The sequence below is a fragment of the Polypterus senegalus genome, chromosome 2, assembly GCF_016835505.1.
Source record: "Polypterus senegalus isolate Bchr_013 chromosome 2, ASM1683550v1, whole genome shotgun sequence".
Taxonomy (NCBI): Eukaryota; Metazoa; Chordata; class Cladistia; order Polypteriformes; family Polypteridae; genus Polypterus; species Polypterus senegalus.
In genome coordinates this window covers 194,521,122-194,544,325 of record NC_053155.1, presented here as the reverse complement: position 1 = coordinate 194,544,325, position 23,204 = coordinate 194,521,122, and the positions used below count along the sequence as shown (strand labels likewise).

At 39.6% G+C, this 23,204-nt stretch overlaps 1 protein-coding gene across 2 annotated transcripts in view; it reads right to left on the bottom strand.

Annotated features, from left to right (window-relative positions):
- The window catches only part of nyx (nyctalopin), a 53,627-nt gene extending 34,544 nt beyond the window's left edge, over positions 1-19,083 (bottom strand). The window contains exons 1-2 of one of the 2 annotated variants that reach the window (XM_039746480.1): positions 19,045-19,083; positions 18,109-18,192 (exon numbers count right to left, since the gene is read on the bottom strand). In XM_039746480.1, the coding sequence (XP_039602414.1) occupies positions 18,109-18,130 (22 nt within the window). In that variant the 5' untranslated portion in view covers positions 18,131-18,192; positions 19,045-19,083. Of the gene's footprint in view, positions 1-18,108; positions 18,193-18,450; positions 18,674-19,044 lie in introns of those variants that run through there. The other variant, XM_039746479.1, reaches the window with a different exon arrangement.
- Positions 19,084-23,204: the final 4,121 nt, after the last annotated feature.

Sequence of the window (23,204 nt, the reverse complement as noted above, 5' to 3'; positions counted from 1 at the left end):
TATCATTGGTAAGAATAATAAAAAAGAAGTGAAAAAAAGTATTATGAACATTGTTTCAAAGCCAAATGTAACTTCTGCAGTTTTAACTAATTTTGTAATATATTCAATGGATTAAGAGAGTGATATTTTTATAAAAACAAATAACATCGAAAGTAGATACTTGCATATTTCACTTAGTTTCTGCCTTGTGAGGACCACACAATGATCTAATACACCAGTTGATGAGTAATCTAGTTGTGCAGCTGAGTATACAGTGCACTCGGAAAGTATTCACAGCTCATCACTTTTTCCACATTTTGTTATGTTACAGCCTTATCTGAGAGATCTTAAAATGGCTGTGCACCGACGCTTCCCATCCAACCTGATGGAGCTTGAGAGGTGCTGCAAAGAGGAATGGACGAAACTGGCCAAGGATAGGTGTGCCAAGCTTGCGGCATCATATTTAAAAAGACTTGAGGCTGTAATTGCTGCCAAAGGTGCATCGACAAAGTATTGAGCAAAGGCTGTGAATACTTATGTACATGTGATTTGTCAGTTTTTTTAAATAAATTTGCAAAAAGCTCAAGTAAACTTTTTTCACGTTGTCATTATGGGGTGTTGTGTGTAGAATTCTGAGGAAAAAAATGAATTTAATCCATTTTGGAATAAGGCTGTAACATAACAAACTGTCACACTTCCCTCGTACATATCCTGTACAACTCTTACATACTTCTCTGATACTCCCGACTTCATCATACAATTCCACGCTCCACTCAAGGCACTCTGTCATATGATTTCTTCAGGTCCACAAAGACGCAATACAACTCCTTCTAGCCTTCTCTATACTTCTCCATCAACATCCTCAGAACAAACATTGCATCTGTGGTGCTCTTTCTTGGGATGAAACCATACTGCTGCTCACTAATCATCACCTCATTTCTTAACCTAGCTTCCACTACTCCTTACCATAACTTCATGCTGTGGCTCATGAATTTTATCCCCCTGTAGTTACTACAGTCCTGCACATCCCCCTTATTCTTAAATATCGGCACCAGTACACTTCTTCTCCACTCCTCAGGCATCCTCTCACTTTCCAAGATTCCATTAAACAATCTGATTAAAAACTCAACTGCCTTCTCTCCTAAACACCTCCATGCTTCTACAGGTATGACATCAGGACCAACGGCCTTTCCAGTTTTTATCCTCTTCATAGCTGTCCTTACTTCCTCCTTGCTAATCCTCTGCACTTCCTGATTCACTATCTCCATATCATCCAGCCTTCTCTCACTCTCATTCTCTTCATTCATCAACCTCTCAAAGTACTCTTTCCTTCTGCTCAACACACTCTCCTCACTTGTGAGTACGTTTCCATCTTTGCCCTTTATCACCCTAACCTGCTGAACTCATCATATGCCTTTTCTTTAGCCTTTATCACCTCTCTCTTCACCTTGTGCTTTATCTCCTTGTATTCTTGTCTACTTTCTGCATCTCTCTGACTATCCCACTTCTTCTTTGCCATCCTCTTCCTCTGTAAACTCTCCTGTACTTTCCCATTCCACCACCTGGTTTCCTTTTCTTCCATTATCTGTCCAAATGTCACGCCAAGCACCCTCCTTGCTGTCACCCTTACTACATCTACTGTAACTGCCTAACTGTCTGGTAACTCTTCACTACCACCCAGTTCCTGTCTCACCTCCTCCCTAAACTCAACCTTGCAGTCTCCATTTTTCAACTTCCACCATTTGATCCTTGGCTCTGCCCTCACTCTCTTCCTCTTCTTGATCTCCAACATCATCCTACAGACCACCATTCTATGCTGTTTAACTACACTTTCCCCTGCCACCACTTTGCAGTCTTCAATCTCCGTATTGATTCTTCTGCATAGGATGTAATCCACTTCGTGCATCTTCCTCCACTCTTGTACGTCACCCTATGTTCTTCCCTCTTCTTAAAATATGTATTCACCACAGCCATGGCCATCCTTTTGGCAAAATCCACTATCCTCTGACCTTCTTCATTCATGTCCTTGACACCATACCTACCCATCGCCTCCTCGTCTCCTCTGTTCCCTTCACCAACATGTCCATTGAAATCCGCTCCAATCACCACTTTCTGTCCCTTGAGTACACGGTTCATCACTTCATCCAGCTCACTCCAAAAATCTTCTTTCTCATCCATCGCACACACAACTTGCATGACATATGCACTAACAACATTCATCATCACACCTCCAATTTCCAGCTTCATAATCATCACTCTGTCTGACACTCTTTTCACCTCCAAAACACTCTTGACATACTGTTCCTTCAGAATAACCTCTACCCCATTTCTCCTCCTATCCACACCATGATAGAACAATTTGAATCCACCTCCGATCCACCTGGCCTTACTCCCCTTCCATTTAGTCTCTTGCATGCACAATATATCAACCTTCTTTATCTCTATCATATCTATTAACTCTCTGCCCTTACCAGTCATACTGTCAACATTCAAAATCCCTACCCTCAGTTCCACTCTCTTTACCTTCCTCCTCTTCTTCTGCCTCCGGACACGTCTCCCCCCACTTCTTCTCCTTCTTCAGCCAACAGCAGCACAATTTCCGCCAGAACCCTGTTGACTAACAGTACTGGTGGAGGTCGTTGTTAACCCGGGGCTTGACTGATCCAGTATGGAAATCTGTATTGTTGTCCGCATATTGATTTGGCAAAATTTTACACAGATGCTCTTCCTGACATAACCCTCCCCATTTATTTGCACTTGGGACCAGCACAAAGAAACACACTGGCTTGTGCATCCCCTGTGGCTGGGTTTTAAACTTGCACAATGTGTCTAAATAAATACATTTCACTTGTTAGTTTAAATAAAAAAGGCACTTCATACTTTTGCACATTCTATAGACTGTTTGCCATATGTAGTGAAGCAATATGCACTATTTTAATGAAAACGTCACTCTGAAAAGAATAGGTAAAAAAGCCCAAACCCCCTCCCCGCCACCATAAGTATGAAAATGGTTTGGATTTGATGGTATTTTACGACTCATTATTGAGCCAAACTATGAACAAAGTCATTTCTTAATTGGAGCAACTGGTAAATTCTGACTATCAAGTTCACTTACACAAGTCAATCTATCCAATCCATTTTACAAAACTACGTTTTTAGTAGAATGTTATAGAAACTTCAGGCAATCCTAAAAACCTGACAGAATGGCAGAAGAAAGAAGCAACACTGAACAAGAAGCCAACTCAACACAACATTTTATAAAAAGCTAATAAAGCCCGCCCTTCAAAAATAAGAATGTTGCTGCCAGACTAACAGTTCAAAACTCTGTTCAATCCATTGGTAGCATTGAGTACTAGGAAGGAACCAACACTGAATGGTACAATCTACCCACAGGGTACAAACGCTCATGCACACACACTTAACTATGCTCTGCTAACTTAAAATTCCCAGTCTACTTCACTTAAGTACATCTTTGAGACTTGAGTGGATTTGAAAACTCACACAAACATGACAACTCAGACAAACATGCAAATTACATAGACAGAGCCTGGGCAAGGAATTACGAAATAACATTTAAACTTTGAACATTTCTGAAGTTCTTATGTGCAGTATTGACATGCTGACGTCATCCTTACGAGTAGAACTTCTACAGTAAAAGCATTTAGTGCTTGTAAATAGCCACAACATATGTGTTTATTCCTTAAAAAGAAAGCATTTATTTAAGTAAAGGTAGGCAACTGAAGTGAAAGAATTTAAGAGAGGAGCTCGGTGGCGGAAGAAACAGACAAGAGCCTAAGTAAATAACTAGCAGCTGATATCTGTGAGTGAGTTTTCTTATTAAGAAAGAAGTAATGCGTACCTTTCTTAGCAGTCAGAAAAGTAAGCACAATTAAGAGGGTGACAGCATAAAAGATTATTAACAGAAAAGGAATACAAACAGTGTAAGTAAGGAAGGAAGTAATAAAAGGGGCACAAAGTAAAGAAAACAGACAGAGAAAAGTAAAGTTTGATAACTTCAAAGAAAGACATACAGCAGGCAGTTTAGAGAGAAAGTATTGCAGGAGCCTACAAGGCCAGAAGGTGTTAACTGCAGTAGCTCTTTAAACTATTAATTCATTAAGTTTATTAATTTAGGTTAAATCATCTAAATTTATTAAAAACAATCTAAAGACAAATTTTAACAATGAGGCCAGTGCAGCACAAGTCCTGTTGGATGTTGGACATCTTGGAGAAGTCAGTCCCCCTTGAAAGCTTTGTCAGCAGGAGATGTCAGCTGATCCAGCACATCAAGCTCAGTATGATCTGGTTGGCTTGCATTGTAGTAGAGAATTGGCGGACTTGGACCAGTTGTCCGATAGAGGCATACCAGACCAGACAGAGATAGGTGAATCTCAGTCGCAAGGCACATAGCAAAGGGTGCGCACTATCCATAGGTATCAAACCCAAAACTGGAAGTGTCAAACCATTTTCAGTTATTGTGGATATGGATAGTCTCTCTGAAAACACAAAGGTGGTAGGCACCCCACAAAGGCAGAGGTTATGATAGTGAGGAACTCAAGCATTATGGGGATTGAAGCGCAGGTTTGCTCCAGAGGCTGAGAGTCTCATATTGTGTGTTGCCTTCCAAGTGCACAGGTGGGAGACCTTCCTAGAAGGGTGAATAGGCTCTTGTCTGGAGCAGGGCTGGATCCACTTGTCCTATATGCAACGTGCATGCAAAGTTTCCCTTATGATCGCAGAACTGTTCAAAACCAGTTAAAAAATGGATGAATGTTTAAAAGCACATACATGGACATGTTCAGTGTAATCTGAAAATAAATGTGAAGCCTCATTTCTTTCTATGGTCTGTATAGGACTCAGCATTAAAAAGAGTTTCTTTGTGACATCATTTTGTCTCCTCTTACAACATCGTGACACTAAAAGTTGAATGATTAAAACTTACATCGGATCACTCACATCACTGTGCTCACAAAGCATGCACAAGGCTATTAATGAACGAACTCCATAAAGGTACAAAAGTGGTAATAAATAAAGCCTGTGTGTGTGTGTGTGTATGTATTTTTTTAAAATAATAATACAGCACAGTCATCCGCTGAAATTCTCTAGTCTTAAAGACAAAGTATTTCTAGACATGACTACCATTTTTTTTCAACAAATGGGGTTGTGGTAATACCTCATGTTCACCATTAGCCATTTTATGTGTACTTCTTATTCATGTATTTCTCATGTAATACTTTGCCTCCTGGAGTAATTCATCTATTTGCAATCATGCATTAGTCAACTACCAAATGTTATTTAAAACTATCTATAATGAAAAAAGCTAGGACTGTTATAATGTTGGAACATTAGTATCGACTGGTACCTAAAGTATCTGTTCTTTTGGCATATTGGGGAGGAATATAAGTAGGTTAGTTCAGGATTGTTTAAACAATTGGCCGGGAGAGGTGTTAGGAAATTTAGGACAGGCCAGGTTTACAATTGTACAAGAAGGGACAAAGAATAGTGTTAAAACAAATATCCATAGTAATCAAATTCTGACCCAAGGTTTAAGTGCAAAAGTAACTTAAGTGGCACATTAAAAACAGCTTCTTATACTGTATGCTACAAGTAACAAGTGAGTTAGAGTTGAAAATAGCAGAGCATAAGTATGACATTATAGTAATAAAAGAAACCTTGCTAAGTAACAAGGATGGTGATGAATATAACATACTGTAGATTGATACAAATTTTTAGGAAGGATAGACAGAATAGAAAAGTATGTATGTAAAACAGAATTTAAATGCAACTCTTCTTCAGCTGGATGAGGAGCCACATCTTAGCCAGAAGTATGGATTCATCTGGAAAGCCTTAGGGAAAGAGGCCTTACTTTTGGATTGTGATACAGAACCCACATGCAAACTGTAATTTCAATGTGCAACTTTTTAATAATATTAAAAAGATAAGTTTACAGGGAGATATTACAGTCATGAGGGACTTAAACTACCCAAAAATTCACTGAAGCGGAGTACAAGAGCCAGAGTTTGTAGATTTAATCAGTGACTGTTTTTTTAACATAGCATGTTAAAGCACCAATGCAGGGGGAACCCCAACTAGTATTTTATAAAAACCTGATAGAATTCAGGGTGTAAAAGTGACTGAACTACTAGGGTTGAGTGACCATAATATGATACAATTCTACTGTGTTTTGGCAGAGTGCAAATGCAAGTTTAACTTTGGCAAGGCAAATTTTGAACAGATACAGCACAGTCTAAAAGGGATAAACTCGGATAAGCTTTCAAATGTGCAGACAGTCGAAGAGCAGTGGAACTGGTTTAAAAACATTTTACATATAATTCAGGACAGGTATATCCCAAAATTGGGAATTAGGAAATTTTTTAAAACACAGCAGTGGGTAAGGAGACAAAAAGAAGCTGGAAAATGAATAAAACAAGTGTATAAGGCATATAAGACTAACGACTCTAATGCTAATCATAGGGTATATGAGAACATGAGAACAGCCATTAAGAAGGATATTAGAAAAGCTAAAATGCAGTTAAAGAGGAATATAGCAGATAAAGAAAAAGATGATCCAAACAGACTCTTTCAGTATTTTAATAGCAAAAGAGAAGTCAAGGAGGAGATGAAGTGTATCAGGATTAGTAAATGGGATATAAAATATATAGGCAGTGAAAGAGAGAATGCTATAATTTGCATTTTTATGAAGTCTTCTCGTGTGAGAAGTGGATAACCTCCCAGCAGTAACAGGGACTACTATGGAGGTACTAAGGGATTTGGAAATTGTAGTGGGAGAAATGCTGCTCAGAATATACCAGATAATATTTATCCTCAAATACTTAAGGAAATTAGTGAATATATGTATAAACCCTTGACATGTATTTTAGGAGATCACTGCACACTTGGGAAATTCCAAATGACTGTCAAATATTATCACATTATATAAAAAGGTTGATTGGGCAGATCAAAGTAACTATAGGTCAGTAAGCTTAACGTGCATCATAGGTAAATTAATGGAAGGAATTATTAAGGTTAAGACTGAGCAACACATGGCAAGAACCTGACTTTTAATGAACAGTTGGCATGAGTTTAGACAAGGGAGGTCATGTTTAACTAACATGCAGGAATGCTATAAGGATGCAACAGAAAGATATAAGAGCAGTGTATATTATATTATATATCTTGAACATCATAAAAAATGTAATAAGGTACTACATGAAACATTGGGCATTAAACTAGAAGTGGGAAAACAGGATGTAGTGTTTAAATGGATGCAGAATTGGCTAAAACACAGGAAGCAGTGGGTTATGGTGCGAGGAAACTTATCAGATGTTAAGAGTGGTGTTCCTCAGGGGTAAATGCTGGTTCAATTTTTCATATATGTAAATGATTTGAAGAGGAATATAAATAAGATGGTTAAGTTTGCAGAGGATCCCAAGCTGGTTGGACTGGCAGATAATCTAGAATCAATTGAATCATTACAGAGAAACTTAGACAGCATACAAGGCTTGGGCAGATTTGTGGTAGATGAAATCTACTGTATTTTAAGAAAATGTATAGTAATACACAAAGGAAGTAAAAATGTTAGATCTCAATCCACAATGGGATGTCTGAAAATTAAAAGTACACCTTATGAGAAGGATTTCAAAGTTATGATGGACTTGTCACTATCAACTTCCAGACAGTGGTTTGAAGCCATTAAGAAGGTTAACAAAATGTTAAGTTATACAGTGCATCCGGAAAGTATTCACAGCGCATCACTTTTTCCACATTTTGTTATGTTACAGCCTTATTCCAAAATGGATTAAATTTATTTTTTTCCTCAGAATTCTACACACAACACCCCATAATAACAACATGAAAAAAAGTTTACTTGAGGTTTTTGCAAATTTATTAAAAATAAAAAAACTAAGAAATCACATGTACATAAGTATTCACAGCCTCTGCTCAATACTTTGTCGATGCACCTTTGGCAGCAATTACAGCCTCAAGTCTTTTTGAATATGATGCCACAAGCTTGGCACACCTATCCTTGGCCAGTTTCGCCCATTCCTCTTTGCAGTGCCCATCGGGTTCTTGGTCACCTCCCTGACTAAGGCCCTTCTCCCCCGATCGCTCAGTTTAGATGGCCAGCCAGCTCTAGGAAGAGTCCTGGTGGTTTTGAACTTCTTCCACTTATGGATGATGGAGGCCGCTGTACTCATTGGGACCTTCAAAGCAGCAGAAATTTTTCTGTAACCTTCCCCAGATTTGTACTTCGAGACAATCCTGTCTCGGCGGTCTACAGACAATTCCTTTGACTTCATGCTTGGTTTGTGCTCTGACATGAACTGTCAACTGTGGGACCTTATATAGACAGGTGTGTGCCTTTCCAAATCATGTCCAATCAACTGAATTTACCATAGGTGGACTCCAATTAAGCTGCAGAAACATCTCTGGGATGATCAGGGGAAACAGGATGCACCTGAGCTTAATTCTGAGCTTCATGGCAAAGGCTGTGAATACTTAAGTACATGTGCTTTCTCAATTTTTTTATTTTTAATAACTTTGCAAAAACCTCAAGTAAATTTTTTTCACGTTGTCATTATGGGGTGTTGTGTGTAGAATTCTGAGGAAAAAAAATGAATTTAATTCATTTTGGAATAAGCTGTAACATAACAAAATGTGGAAAAAGTGATGTGCTGTGAATACTTTCCAGATGCACTGTATAGCACGATGTGTGAAGTGCAAGTCCAAGGAGGTTATGCTGAAGTTTTATAACGCACAGGTGAGACTTCATTTTGAGTACTGCGTGCAGTTTTGATCTCGAGGATACAAAAAACACATTGCAGCTGTGAGGGACGGCCGGCAGCTCAACCCGGGCGGGACGCACTGAGGATGGAAGGATAGGGTGAGGCAGCTACTTCTGGATAATGATAGATGGCAGCTCCCCTGGAGTGTAGCTGTGCCCCGGATTCCTGCAGGGCATCCTGGGACTTGGAGTGCGGTTTCTCAGCCCTGTTGGGTACTGCCAGGAGGAGCTACGAGAGGACTGGAGGAGCCATGCCTCATCCATAGCCTGGAAGTACTACCAAGTCACAAGGACAGAAGGGCTGAAGAAAAAGCCAGTTCTTCCTTAGACTCGGAAGTGCTAGCAAGTCACGTGGTCGGGAGGACAGAAGCACTTCCGGGTCAAAGGCTATATAAAGGACTGCTATAAACCCAACAAGCAAGCTGGAGTTGGGAGGTGTAGGACAGAGCTTGCTGGGAGGTGTGGAGGAGAGAATATTAGTTTATTATTATAGTATTGTGTATTGCCTGTTAATTGTGGTGGATGTGCTTAATGGCACTATTAGAGGAAGAAAGGAATTAAAGGATCTTCTGTTGCTTTTAACCTGTGTCCAGAGCGTCTGTTTGTTGGGTTTGAAAGGGCAACAGCATCTTTATACAGCGCTAGAAAACATCAAGAGAGAAGCAACTAGACATATTTAAGGACTGCAGGGGATAAACTATGATGAAAGATTACAGTTTAAGCTAAAGGATTTTAAGAGATGAAATGACTGAAGTGCTTAAAATCTATACTAATAAAAGGCAAAGCCCTCACTCACTCACTTACTCACTCACTGACTGACTCACTGACTCATCACTAATTCTCCAACTTCCCGTGTAGGTAGAAGGCTGAAATTTGGCAGGCTCATTCCTTACAGCTTACTTACAAAAGTTGGGCAGGTTTCATTTCAAAATTCTACGTGTAATGGTCATCACTGGAACCTATTTTTTCATCCATATATTGTAATAGACTGCAGCTCAATGGCCGTGGGAGGCGAAGTTGCGTGTCGCATCATCACGCCTCCCAAGTAATTTAGTGCCTGCCCATATAAGGCCATCCATCAGCGGCAATCCAATAGAAACACTGCCGCTAAATATTCACGGGTGAAGGACTGTGCTTATGCAGAGGAAGATGAGATGGTCAGGGTGGTGTTTGGCACAAACTCAGCGAAACTGCAAGAGAAACTTTTAAGTGCCGGGTCTTAGCTAACATTAAATAAAGCCATGGACATCACACGAGATGGCACCAGCACAGCTGGGAACCTTCAATGCATGTACACTGAGCGGCTCAAGTGAACTGACGCAGTGCACAGACAAAAAGCAACAGTTCCAAAGAGCGCTGAACAAAAACCGAATTACACAATTGAGAAGGCAGCAAAAAAATATGAAGCGTGTGACGCATACAAGCATATTCATAAGAGCAGCTACTGCGGAAACAAAGCACACGGTGGAAAAAATGAATGTCCAGCTAAAGGAAGACAGTGTAAAAAAAACCTGTGCATGCAGTGTGTCACATCTCAGATAAAGAGGAAGACGAGCTGTTTATTGATGCAGTAAGAAATGAATCGATGAATGAAACCTGTTATCTTTACAACGATTGACAAACACGGAAAGTAACTTGAACACAACACATCCTCCAAATACGAACCTGATTGAAAGAAATAATGATAATCAAATTCTTGATGACAGCAACACTCATAACACTCACAAAACAATTATATTGACAATCATGTTACGTTATTTTTATAACTTCTTTAACACACTTTTCTCCGCTGGTATATATATATATATATATATATATATATATATATATATATATATATATATATATATATATATATATATATATATACAGTGGTGTGAAAAACTATTTGCCCCTTCCTGATTTCTTATTCTTTTGCATGTTTGTCACACAAAATGTTTCTGATCATCAAACACATTTAACCATTAGTCAAATATAACACAAGTAAACACAAAATGCAGTTTTTAAATGATGGATTTTATTATTTAGGGAGAAAAATCCAAACCTACATGGCCCTGTGTGAAAAAGTAATTGCCCCTTGTTAAAAAATAACCTAACTGTGGTGTATCACACCTGAGTTCAATTTCCGTAGCCACCCCCAGGCCTGATTACTGCCACACCAGTTTCAATCAAGAAATCACTTAAATAGGAGCCGCCTGACACAGAGAAGTAGACCAAAAGCACCTCAAAAGCTAGACATCATGCCAAGATCCAAAGAAATTCAGGAACAAATGAGAACAGAAGTAATTGAGATCTATCAGTCTGGTAAAGGTTATAAAGCCATTTCTAAAGCTTTGGGACTCCAGCGAACCACAGTGAGAGCCATTATCCACAAATGGCAAAAACATGGAACAGTGGAGAACCTTCCCAGGAGTGGCCGGCCGACCAAAATTACCCCAAGAGCGCAGAGACGACTCATCCGAGAGGTCACAAAAGACCCCAGGACAACGTCTAAAGAACTGCAGGCCTCACTTGCCTCAATTAAGGTCAGTGTTCACGACTCCACCATAAGAAAGAGACTGGGCAAAAACGGCCTATATGGCAGATTTCCAAGACGCAAACCACTGTTAAGCAAAAAGAACATTAGGGCTCGTCTCAATTTTGCTAAGAAACATCTCAATGATTGCCAAGACTTTTGGGAAAATGCCTTGTGGACTGATGAGACAAAAGTTGAACTTTCTGGAAGGCAAATGTCCGTTACATCTGGTAAAAGGAACACAGCATTTCAGAAAAGAACATCATACCAACAGTAAAATATGGTGGTGGTAGTGTGATGGTCTGGGGTTGTTTTGCTGCTTCAGGACCTGGAAGGCTTGCTGTGATAGATGGAACCATGAATTCTACTGTCTACCAAAAATCCTGAAGGAGAATGTCCGCCATCTGTTCGTCAACTCAAGCTGAAGCGATCTTGGGTGCTGCAACAGGACAATGACCCAAAACACACCAGCAAATCCACCTCTGAGTGGCTGAAGAAAAACAAAATGAAGACTTTGGAGTGGCCTAGTCAAAGTCCTGACCTGAATCCAATTGAGATGCTATGGCATGACCTTAAAAAGGCGGTTCATGCTAGAAAACCCTCAAATAAAGCTGAATTACAACAATTCTGCAAAGATGAGTGGGCCAAATTTCCTCCAGAGCACTGTAAGAGACTCATTGCAAGTTATCGCAAACGCTTGATTGCAGTTATTGCTGCTAAGGGTGGCCCAACCAGTTATTAGGTTCAGGGGGCAATTACTTTTTCACACAGGGCCATGTAGGTTTGGATTTTTTCTCTCTAAATAATAAAACCATCATTTAAAACTGCATTTTGTGTTTACTTGTGTTATATTTGACTAATGGTAAAATGTGTTTGATGATCAGAAACATTTTGTGTGACAAACATGCAAAAGAATAAGAAATCAGGAAGGGGCAAATAGTTTTTCACACCACTGTATATATATATATATATATATATATATATATATATATATATATATATATATATATATATATATATATATATATATATATATATATATATATATATATATATCCCGATCTACATACTCTCAAATAGACGAACCACATGCCGTGGCGCAATGGAAGAGTCTTTGTCTCTAGCGCTGACTTCCGGGGTTCGATTCCCAAGAGGGGGTGCACTGTGTGTATGCTTGATGAGCCCAAAATAAGGGCGAAACACGTGTCGCATACTCTTTGCATTATTTGACAGTAAAACTATTTCAATATATATATATATATATACATACATATATATATACACACACACATATATCTCAGTGCTTCCCAATTCACTTTACCCTCGCACCCCCTTGGTTTGAGAAGTATGAAAAAATATGAAGTTAACACAGAAAGACAGATCACCAATTGAAGCTTTATGAATAATGGATGCTTTATTCACCATCAATGATTGTTTTGGTAAAGCCATACTCGGTGCAATCCTCCTTCCATTTTGTCATTTTTTCGCGACTAGCCATGATTAGATGAACGGTAAAAAAGTAAGAGTGAAGTGACGGTGACTTATTGAGGTGCGCAGGCGAAAGCACAATAGCACGCGGGCTCGATGTAGTGCGCGTCAAGTTGATCTAAAATGCACAATCAGATTCGAAAAAATATATCTTTTCAAGTTCTATTGAGTCGACACAAATATCTTTGGTTGGAATGTAAGTCGAATTTAGTCTTCATATTTTTATGGTGACTACATTTAACTTACATTCCCACCAAAGATATTTCTGTCGACTAAATAAAAATTACTTATATTTAAAATTTAAATAGAACTTGAACAGATACGATAGTTCATAATATCCACGCAGACTTGCAAGTAAGAGTGGGAGTCATCCGTTTTAACAAGCAGCGTATTGCACTGATACGCAATAGCCTGCCCATTTAATTATTTAGGAATGGATAGATAAATTAAGATTTTGTACAAATAATGTTTTTCATTTTTCTTCCTCGATGGATTCTGGCACCCCCAGCAACAGTTGCTTGCACCCCAAAGGGTATGTGTATATATATATATATATATATATATATATATATATATATATATATATATATATATATATATATATATGTTGTGAGACTTGCCCGTACACCACCAGTCGGAGACCACATCTTTATAAAAGTCACACGTTTATTATTCATTAAATAAACACAGTCCATAAACACCACACAATGCACAAATCAATAATCACCCCAATATTCCTCTTTCTCTCAGTCCTTGGCCGCCAATCTCCTCCTGGGAGCTTCGTCCTGCTCCCTCTCCCGACTCTAGCTCCCAGATTGCTGGGAGGCGGCGCCTTTTATTCCTGCCCAGGTGTGCTCCAGGTGGCTGATGACGTCCATCCAGCAGCACTTCCTGGTGTGGTGGAAGTGCTGCCCTTTGCACCGAAAGCACTCCGGGCGCCCCTGGAAGGTTCCTCCACCATCTTGCAGAGTGTGGCGGAAGTAACTATTTCCAGGTCCCACGAGGTTTAAGGTGCCCTCTGGCGGTGGCCACGGGTCCCAACGAGTTATAATCTTTTCTCTCTTTTCCCGTGGTCCTTTCCTGTTCCAGGGTGGTTGCCCCCTCGTGGCCCGGAAGCTATTCTTGCCCCCTTCCGGTCCTTTTAGGCGTCCCGGCCGGGTAAGAACCCCAGCCGTCTGTGACAATGTATATATGTATATATGTATGTGTGTATATATGTAGATATGTATGTTTATATGTGTGTGTGTGTGTGTGTGTGTGTGTGTGTATATATATATATATATATAATATATATATAATATATATATATAAACAATTACATTGACAATCATGTAACGTTATTTTCAAAATGTTTCCTTTTCTTTTTCATTACTCCTTTAACACACTACTTCTCAGCTGCGAAGCGAGGGGTATTTTGCTAGTTAGGAAATAAATTAGTACAGTGGATTGAGACAGTTACTTTAAAATGAGCTCATCAAAAACACACATGACATAGTTGGCAACTTCAGGATACATTTCACACAAACATTAGGAAGTTATTTTTTCCCCACAAAGAGAACCATAGACTCGTGGAATAAGTTACCAAGTAGTGTGGTAGACAGTAGGACTTTAGAAACCTTCAAAACTAGACATGATGTTATTTTTGGGAATTTAAGTGGATAGGACTAGCGAGCTTGTTGAGCTTAGTCACCTGTTCTCATCTAAATGTTTCTAATGCTCTAATGTCCTATAGTAACGACACTGACAAATTGCATCAGCCTGGTTGTGAAACAGTAATGAATCACCAACAGTACGAGATGGTATTCCATCAATCAACGTCAGCTGGAGAAGAGTTTATAAAACTCTCAAGCCTGCTATAGTCACATGAATTACAGCAAGCGCAGCAAAAGTGAGACATCCTTCCAAAGACAATAAGCTACCTAAAAGAGCAATGTAAACAGCTTGAATCTATTGGCAGAGAGACTTAGAAATTACCCACACAGTGCTACCTTGGTGTCAAAAGCAAGACAAGAGGAGGACCTACAGTCTGACTTAGCAAAGTACTGAGTACCTTGTAGACCCAAATTGGACTTGCTGAGCTCTTATGAAGAGTTGCTGAAGTGTTTTAAGGCTGAGAACAAAGGTCTAGAATGCTAGTTGATGCAGCAGCACAAGAAGGACAGCAGCTGAAAGACTGCTAACATTGCAGCTCCTCCAACTACTAAGGTCTGTTGACCTGGGTGCAATGCCTTCAGCAGAGCTAGGAAATGATTAAGACTGCACAGGCAAAGGACGATGAAGATCATAGTGATGTTAAAAATCAGCCAAGGAGGTAGAAATTCTAAGCTCAGCTCCAGACATAGGATACCAGCTCCAGTATCATTTCAGGAAGGAAGACAGTCAAAGGATACATCTACAGCTCCGCACAAGGAGGTTTGTCTGCCCACATATAATGGTCTGATCACTGTACAGTAGGCAGCATTTGACACTTTTGCTGCACCAAATGACAGAGCAGCATTCATCATCCAGGCTCTGCCAACTGACAGTGGAGCACTGGACATCCCTGCTGCGCCCCTTGATTAAACAGTCTTCAAGAACCCTGCTGAAATGTCTTGTCACTGGCCACAAGACCAAATCAGAAGAGAAGGCTGCTCCAGAATTTCAAAGAGTTTGTCACTGAGAACAGCATCTTTGAACAGAGAGCTATGCAATGGTGCTGGTAAGTTGCATCAGCCTGGAGGTGAGTCACCAACAGAATGAGCTGTCTTTCCTTCATTCAAATGAGTCGCTTCAGTGCCACCTGTAGGTAGGAGCCTATAAAGACAGCAAGCCTGCTACAGTCACATGAGATCCAGCTAGTGTGGCAACAGTATGGAATCCTTCTAAGAACAGTGAGCTACCTAAACAACAATACAAAGAACAAATATCCATTGGGTTTGGGGTGGCAAACATGGGTGTGGTCCTACAATATTCCAATACATCGTTCTGACTTTGAAAACCCAAACTAAACTGCATCTGCAATGGGCTTGGAAACAGTGTTTCTATGTTTACTCTAAAATGTGAGTCTAATGTGTATCTATACAGAATTTACCTACTAAAAGTGTAATAGTTCACAGACACATAATTTTTGTTAGAAGATAATAATTTTTATATAGAGTGACAGACTTCTGTAATTAACGATACTGCAATTCAACGACCCATACAAAACCTTTCCAGTACTGGGCTGCAGTTCTGCAGGCACAGATACAAGATGGGGAGCCAGTCATACCACTGTATTGCATAAACTTAACTGAAATATCACTTGGGGTACATGAGTTTAGTTTTTCCCCTCATAAGTCTTTATAACATAAAATAGTACCACATAAAAATAACACCCTTGGGTTTCATTACTTTGAAATAAAAATATCACAGAAAATGCACATTTAGTATTAAATTATTAAATTTAGGATAAGGTCAAATTAGTCAGTTCACTCAAGGGACTTACCAGGCATTGTATGGTTACAGTTCATCTTCTTGTCTTTGGAAACACAAGGTAAACTGCTGAGTAATGCTGCCCGATATCTGAATTGTAAAACATATCATCATTATACTAGCAGCATGGTGGCACAGTGATTAGTGCTGATGCCTTATTGATCAAGTATCCAGGGTTTAAATCCTCCACCTGGTTACTACCAATGTGAAATCTGTCCAGGTTGGTTCTCGCCTTGCATCTGAAGCTGTGACCCTGAGCAGTTTTGAGGTACCAATGTAGGTTTCACTGAGGTGATGACACAAAATACTATTTTACAAACCTCTTAACGAATTTGGGGTTGTGGCACTGGCCAAACACGAGAAGTAACCCTGGAAAGGCACCATCACATAGTATTTACTGTAACCATTGGCATACCTGTTGGTTGGTTGGGGGGAGTTTAGGGGGTTGAGAAGGAGTATGGGTTGTTGGTGGGCAGTGCCAGATTAAGACCCTTAGATGCCCTAAGCACTAAATAATGTTGGTGCCCCCTTACACTAATAATTCAAAATATTAATACAATTTTGATTATTTATTTTATTTGTCACTTTTGTGTTAATTTAGCAAATCTATTTACACATATTCTTAGTACAAGATTTAAAGAATATTTTGTGAAAATTTTATTAATAAATCTTTATTAGTAAAAAATTTTATCCATAGTAATCAGCTGTACGATTTTCACTTTTACATAAAGTAAGTGAATTTAAAAATATCCAAGAACAGAATTAAATAGACTTACCAGAATATTTTTTCCTCAGACTGGGACGATTTTTTGTTTTTGCTTAAAACAGAAAATAACGCTTTCTACGCACTAGAAATTTATTTTAAGTTAAATAACAAATAATTCACGAAACACAACAATTACATGATAATAATTTTTTAATAAACTATTAGCTATTATTTAAAAATACAAAAATATATTGTTTTGAATCGAATAATTTTCACAATATTTTGACATAACATGGCGTTTACGGGAATCACCATGAAACGGGAATTTCCCCATCGTAGATGGCACCAGTATGCAGAAGGCACTGTGTAAGGCGCCATCAATGAAAAGTAACATAGGGAGGTACTGGGATGCATGATTCATTTTACATTAAATTTTGAAAATGGCTATAAATTAAATTAATTTAATAATTTATGTGATAAGTTCGGCCATGAAAATTTTTTGTGGTGCCCCCTTTACCCTTGATGCCCTTTGCTTATATTGTTAATCCAGCACTGTTGGTGGGCATAGGGGGTGGTATGCCCCAGGCTGCACTCTTTAATAACATTTAGTACTAGATTTCTTAGACTTTTAGGACAGTTGTGTTTGTATGGGCTTTGACAAGCTAATGTGTGTTATCTGTGCCAAAATTACAGCATTTTTAATGTTTAAAAACTGTTACAAATACATATGCTGCAAAGTTATATTTGAAGGGCGGCAAACTCAAAGAGAAGTATCATCTACTGGAAACTCCAAGACTGCCCCGAGGGACAAAAACTCTAGCTACGCTACTGACAATAATTAGATGATCTTAGAAAAAGAAAACACTCACTTGTTAGGCTACTTTCATTAATAGTATTGCGAGCCACCCAGGAACGTCTACGTTTTCCATCACCCGGGCTCCCGGACCTAGCAGCAGGTGGCTCAAGGTAACAAGTGTTCCTGTCCACACTAAAATGCTTCTGGCTGCACAGGCGGAGCATTGAAAATCACGCGAAACAAATCACAGATGAGATAAACTGCTAGGTGAGGAGGTGACGTGAACTCCACCGTATTAGTAATCACATAAAGTCCAAAGTAATTTATTTTTTTTGGAAATAATCACCGTATTTAGCCTTCACAGAAAAGATGCGCGAGCTGAAACTCACCGTGCAGAATTAAGAGGAGCATCCCGGTGGCTCTTCGCTTGTGGCATTTCAAAGCCAAATGGCGTTGGTAAAACGGGAGAAAATCTGCAAACAGAAAAGACACACACAATGTTACACTTATCGCGTGTAACGAAAATTGAAATTAGAAAATGCAGAGCAACATCATAATAATAGTAATAATAATAATCATAATAAGCACCGTTTTCTTCGTGACCAAACCGAGCACGCAACACATTTCAAATACTGTTATTTTTGTAGGATGCTCCAATAAAAACGCACACAAGGTGAGACAGCAGGGAACAAGCCCATCTATTGTCTTGCGAATGTTTCCAGCTCACCCACCTGTACTACCAGCCAGTCCTTCTCGCCGCCCATGTCCAAACGACTAGTGTCTGTTTTCGTTTAAAGAAGTTTGACGTTTGCTCTTTGCCTGTTGACTTTTTTTTTCTAGTCCACAAAAACCTATCGCTTAATGGCTCCAAAATCGCATGGATCAGACGAAGGATTAAAGGTGAACAGAGTAAAAGTGCTGGTCCCAGATCAGGGCTGTGAGCGAGCAAGGCTGCTGCTGCTTCCCGGGATTACCACGCCGGCAAATCTCCTTTAGTTGATCCCGCGCTATTTGGCTGCGCGCCAGGCTGGCGAGGACTGGGCAGCCGCAGAGGAGAAGCCAAAACCCGAAGGGATGCAGTGGCATGCAGCTGTCTCATCTACTAGGGTCAAATTAACGTTTCAAGTTTATCACATCATGTGCGTAAACCTTCGCTTTATGTAGAAATATCAGTAAATGCAAAGCTAACAAAAAAAATATGTTGTGTGTGAAACAAATTTGCTTCTTTTCGGGTTGAAGCCGTACGCTCGTCAAGGAGATTCACGCATCATTCGTGTACGGTCGCGCACGCTGCTCACGGTAACAGGAAGGCATCAATAAGCAACCTTGAGTCTCCGCGCAGTCCTGTTCGAAGCCCACCAGCAATGTTTAAGTATATTCACAATGTATATGTTTAGAATCCTGCACTGAATCCACTCAGTCCAGTTCAGTGTCTCTCGAGAAGAAGGCGCAAAGTTGGAACCAATCCTGGACAGGAGGCCAGAGCAATGCGGAGCGCAATCACGTGCACACCCTGCACACACACGGGGTCAGGTAAGCATAACTGACGTGAAAAGCGAAGTAGCCGGTGACACGGGGAGAACATGCTAGCATCACACAGGCACCCTCGTGGGGGGATTTGGACAAAGTGAAGCTAACATCCATCCCAACCATCTCAAGTTATACTTTGTTTTAATCACTTTGACATCAGTGGCTATGCCAGTGCAAACATGCAGGCTAAAGTTAGATAAAGCCTAAGACAGAAAAATAAAGTGACTTTTTTCAGTCTCTCATAAATAGTTTTTGTGTTGATTTGGATTAGTGGGGTTTAGATGATGTTACGCTATCGTATTCCTCCATTGGTTATTTTGGTTTACCAGTGCCGTGTAGTTTTACATAGCTAGTGTGTGTACGAATTCTATTTTATAGAATCTCGCATGTATGTTTTTTTCTGCACAACTACAGCCGCCTTAAGCAAACTGAAACGTCACTGTAGCTGCTTCATGACGCCTCACATGTACAGCTTACCCAGAAGTTAACAGCTGCTTCAAGCAATATAAAATGCAATACAACTTATATTTGTATAGTTTTCCTCACTGAATGCAGGCACAGAGCGCTATGAACAAATTCTTAGGTAAAATACAAGTATAGATTACACAAATTACTAAATACAGAATTTGTGCATACAGTAAAAATATACAGTACAGATGTGTTAAAATACACAGAAGCAGAAACTGATTAACATAAATAAACAATATCTCTATTAATTCATTGATCAAATGTGGAAAGTTGATATTGGACAAAGTTAAAATTATAAAAAAGAAAGTCAACGACAAAGTCATACACATGGCCACAGAGACCTTGGCCAACTGTCTGCCCAGCCCCTCTTGGGCTTTCTATAGTGGAGCCTGTTCTGGCCTTCCAGTTTGATAAGAGAGTCGCTCCATCCAGTGATTCCAACAGTCCTTTGTATGAGATGAATTTTCCATATTCAGGAAAGCAGCTTGGCAGCAGAGCAGTGGCACCAGGATGATAAACAGAATATGAAACTTCAACATAATAATAATAATTCTTTACATTTATATAGCACTTTTTTCACTACTCAAAGTGCTCTTCATACAGGGAGGACCCGGGACACAAAGCCATGATCTCCTAACTAGCTGCTTTACAGCACCCCATATGTACATCTTCATCTGCACATGGACAGGTGCCTCAAGTGAAGAGACTTACTAATAATCAATAATTAATTAAATTTAAATAGCACACTTCTTACCTACTTAAAGCACATTATACAGACAGTGGTGAACCACTTCAACCACCACCAGTGTGCAGCATCCTGCTGGAGATGTGATGGCAGCCATTGCTGCACCAGAACTCTCAACACATACTGTATTAGTTATTAGATGGTGAATAGGTGAGATAGACAGGGGATGATTAGGGGGCTGGAATGGGTAAAACTATGGTGGGCAGTTTAGTCAGGACATCGGGAATGGTCCTGCTCTTTTTGGCAAATGCCCAGGGATCTTTTTTGTCCACAGAGAGTCAGGACCTCAGTGTTACCTTTCATCCCAAGTACAGTGACAATTTCACAACACTGTGGCATCATAATCCACACACAGACCACAGGGTCAGCACCAGACTGCCCCCCTCAAAATCACATATCCCAGCAGCAACACTACCTTGCCTGGTTGGTTTCCCATCCAAGCACTGTAGAGGCACAAACATGCTTAGCTTCGGGTTATTTTCCTGATATAAATTTAAGGTGGTATTGCTGCTGGTTTGAGCAGACCAAATGGTCGTCTTCACAGGTGAGCGTCACTTAACACCTGTGCCACTTACCAAAGCATGTGCCTGCTCACCATGCTGCTTCTTTTCAGAGGTCTCCCTCATTGGCCACTATTTTTATATTTGGGAATATGGTTATCACTCACACCAGGTGATCTTAACACTATACCTTGGCTGAATTAAACAATAAACACAGCAAAACCAATAGTATCAAAAAGTAGAAAATGTCTTTGTAATGAAATGTATTTCATTGAAAGATAAGTAAGAATACAAATGATGAGGAACATGAGTCCCTGCAAGCCTGCGTGTATGGCTGCTTAAATGTTTCTACAGTCTGCAGAGATCTTTTATGTTGCCAATCTCTGTGGGAATGCAGATGCCTGGTGTAGGTGATGCTGACTATCTTCTCTTTTCTTCTTGTGTTATTTCTGTACAGCCTGCATTCTAAACTTAAAGGTACTTTAAATTAATTACATTAATAATCAATAATCTTAAAACTAAATGTTTACATTATCAAAATTATTTTCTTTTTCCCAGGCTGAAGCTCATAGAGCAAGTTGTTTAACAGTCCAAAAATATTAACTGAAACGCCAAGTGGTTTGTTCTTGTTTGGATTCTAAATGGACAGAATAAAAACACAAAGTTCTGTTTACAAAGTTTCAGAGTTTAAGTCAATACCTATCACTTTGCATTATCAGTTAAAAAGTGCAAGATATCAATTAAACAATTTAAAGAGCTGAGAGCATCTGCGCGATACCTCCTTGAGTACCATGAAAGCTGTCTGATGGGCTTTACGGAGACCTGGTTTAAAAATACAGACTCGGATACAGCAGCCGAAGTAGATGGATTTGTTTGTTTACGGCAAGTCAGAATTCCAGCTTCTGGTAAGCAGACGAGTGGTGGGGTCTTCCTTTACATTAACAAAAGGTGGTGCAGGAATATCACTGAAAAAGAGCGCATCTGCACCCCAAATATTGAACTACTCACCATCGGACTTCGCCCATACTATCTACCACAGGAGTTTAATCAATTATCTGTGACAGTCGTTTACATTCCGCTGCTGATGTGGGGGCTGCTGCTGAATTCCTTCTTGAAACTGCTCACAAACTAGAAACCAAATCACCTGGGGCCTCATGTATAAACGGTGCATACGCACAGAAATGTTGCGTAAGAACTTTTCCACGTTCAAATCGCGATGTATAAAACCTACACTTGGCGTAAAGCCACGCACTTTTCCGCGGTACCTCATGCCTTGTCGTACGCAAGTTCTCCGCTCGGTTTTGCAGACTGGCGGCACCCAGCGTCAAAGCTGTGCTACTGTTCTTGTGTGATTACTCATTATTTTCATGACGCGGCTTTATAAATACACAGAAACTAACCGCATATTGTTTATTAGTGTAATACATCTGACTGTAATTAACTCGTAACAATATAATGGTCCAGGGAACAGCCATAGTATTCCAAATGCCATAACTGCTTTAGCGTTGTTACTCTCACTTCTTCTTCTTCTTCTTCTTCTTCTTCTTTCAGCTCCTCCCGTTAGGAGTTGCCACAGCGGATCATCTGTTTCCATATTACTCTCACTGCACCACTCGGAGTATTTATATCACTGTATCTGAGTGTGAATCACAGCAGCAGCTGATCGGAAAGAGAATTATCGGTATACGCATTAAGCACACGCTGTCTCTGCCACGCAAAAGCGTTTCAAAGCCTTTCCTGTACGGACCTCGGTTCAAAACAGTTTAATCCCAAGAACTTTAAATGCACTCAATCAATTGCTCCTTGTAGAACGGTTTGTACTTATAAGTACAATCACCCCACTGTAAACTTGCACTACAGTTATAATATCTCACAACCTGGGCCACTTTATAAAGCGCGTATTTACATATGATGACGATATCATTTTTAAGGTGAAATGCAGCAAAATATGTTTGTTAAATTATACACATAAAACTTTAACTTCATTTAAATAATCTATATTCTTCACTGGGAGTGTCTTTAAGGATAGAATAATTAAACATGTACTACGAAGATATTTCAATGTTCTTTAAACGTTTTGAAGAATCGGCGCTAAGCTTACAGATGGGTTAACGTCTGTTACAGAGCTGATTGTATGGCGATCGGTTACTTGGGGAAAGAAAAGCACTGACTGCAGTGACGGCTACGCCAATATATATTGAATATAAAACAAAAGAGAAAATAACAACACAGCTAAAAAGCA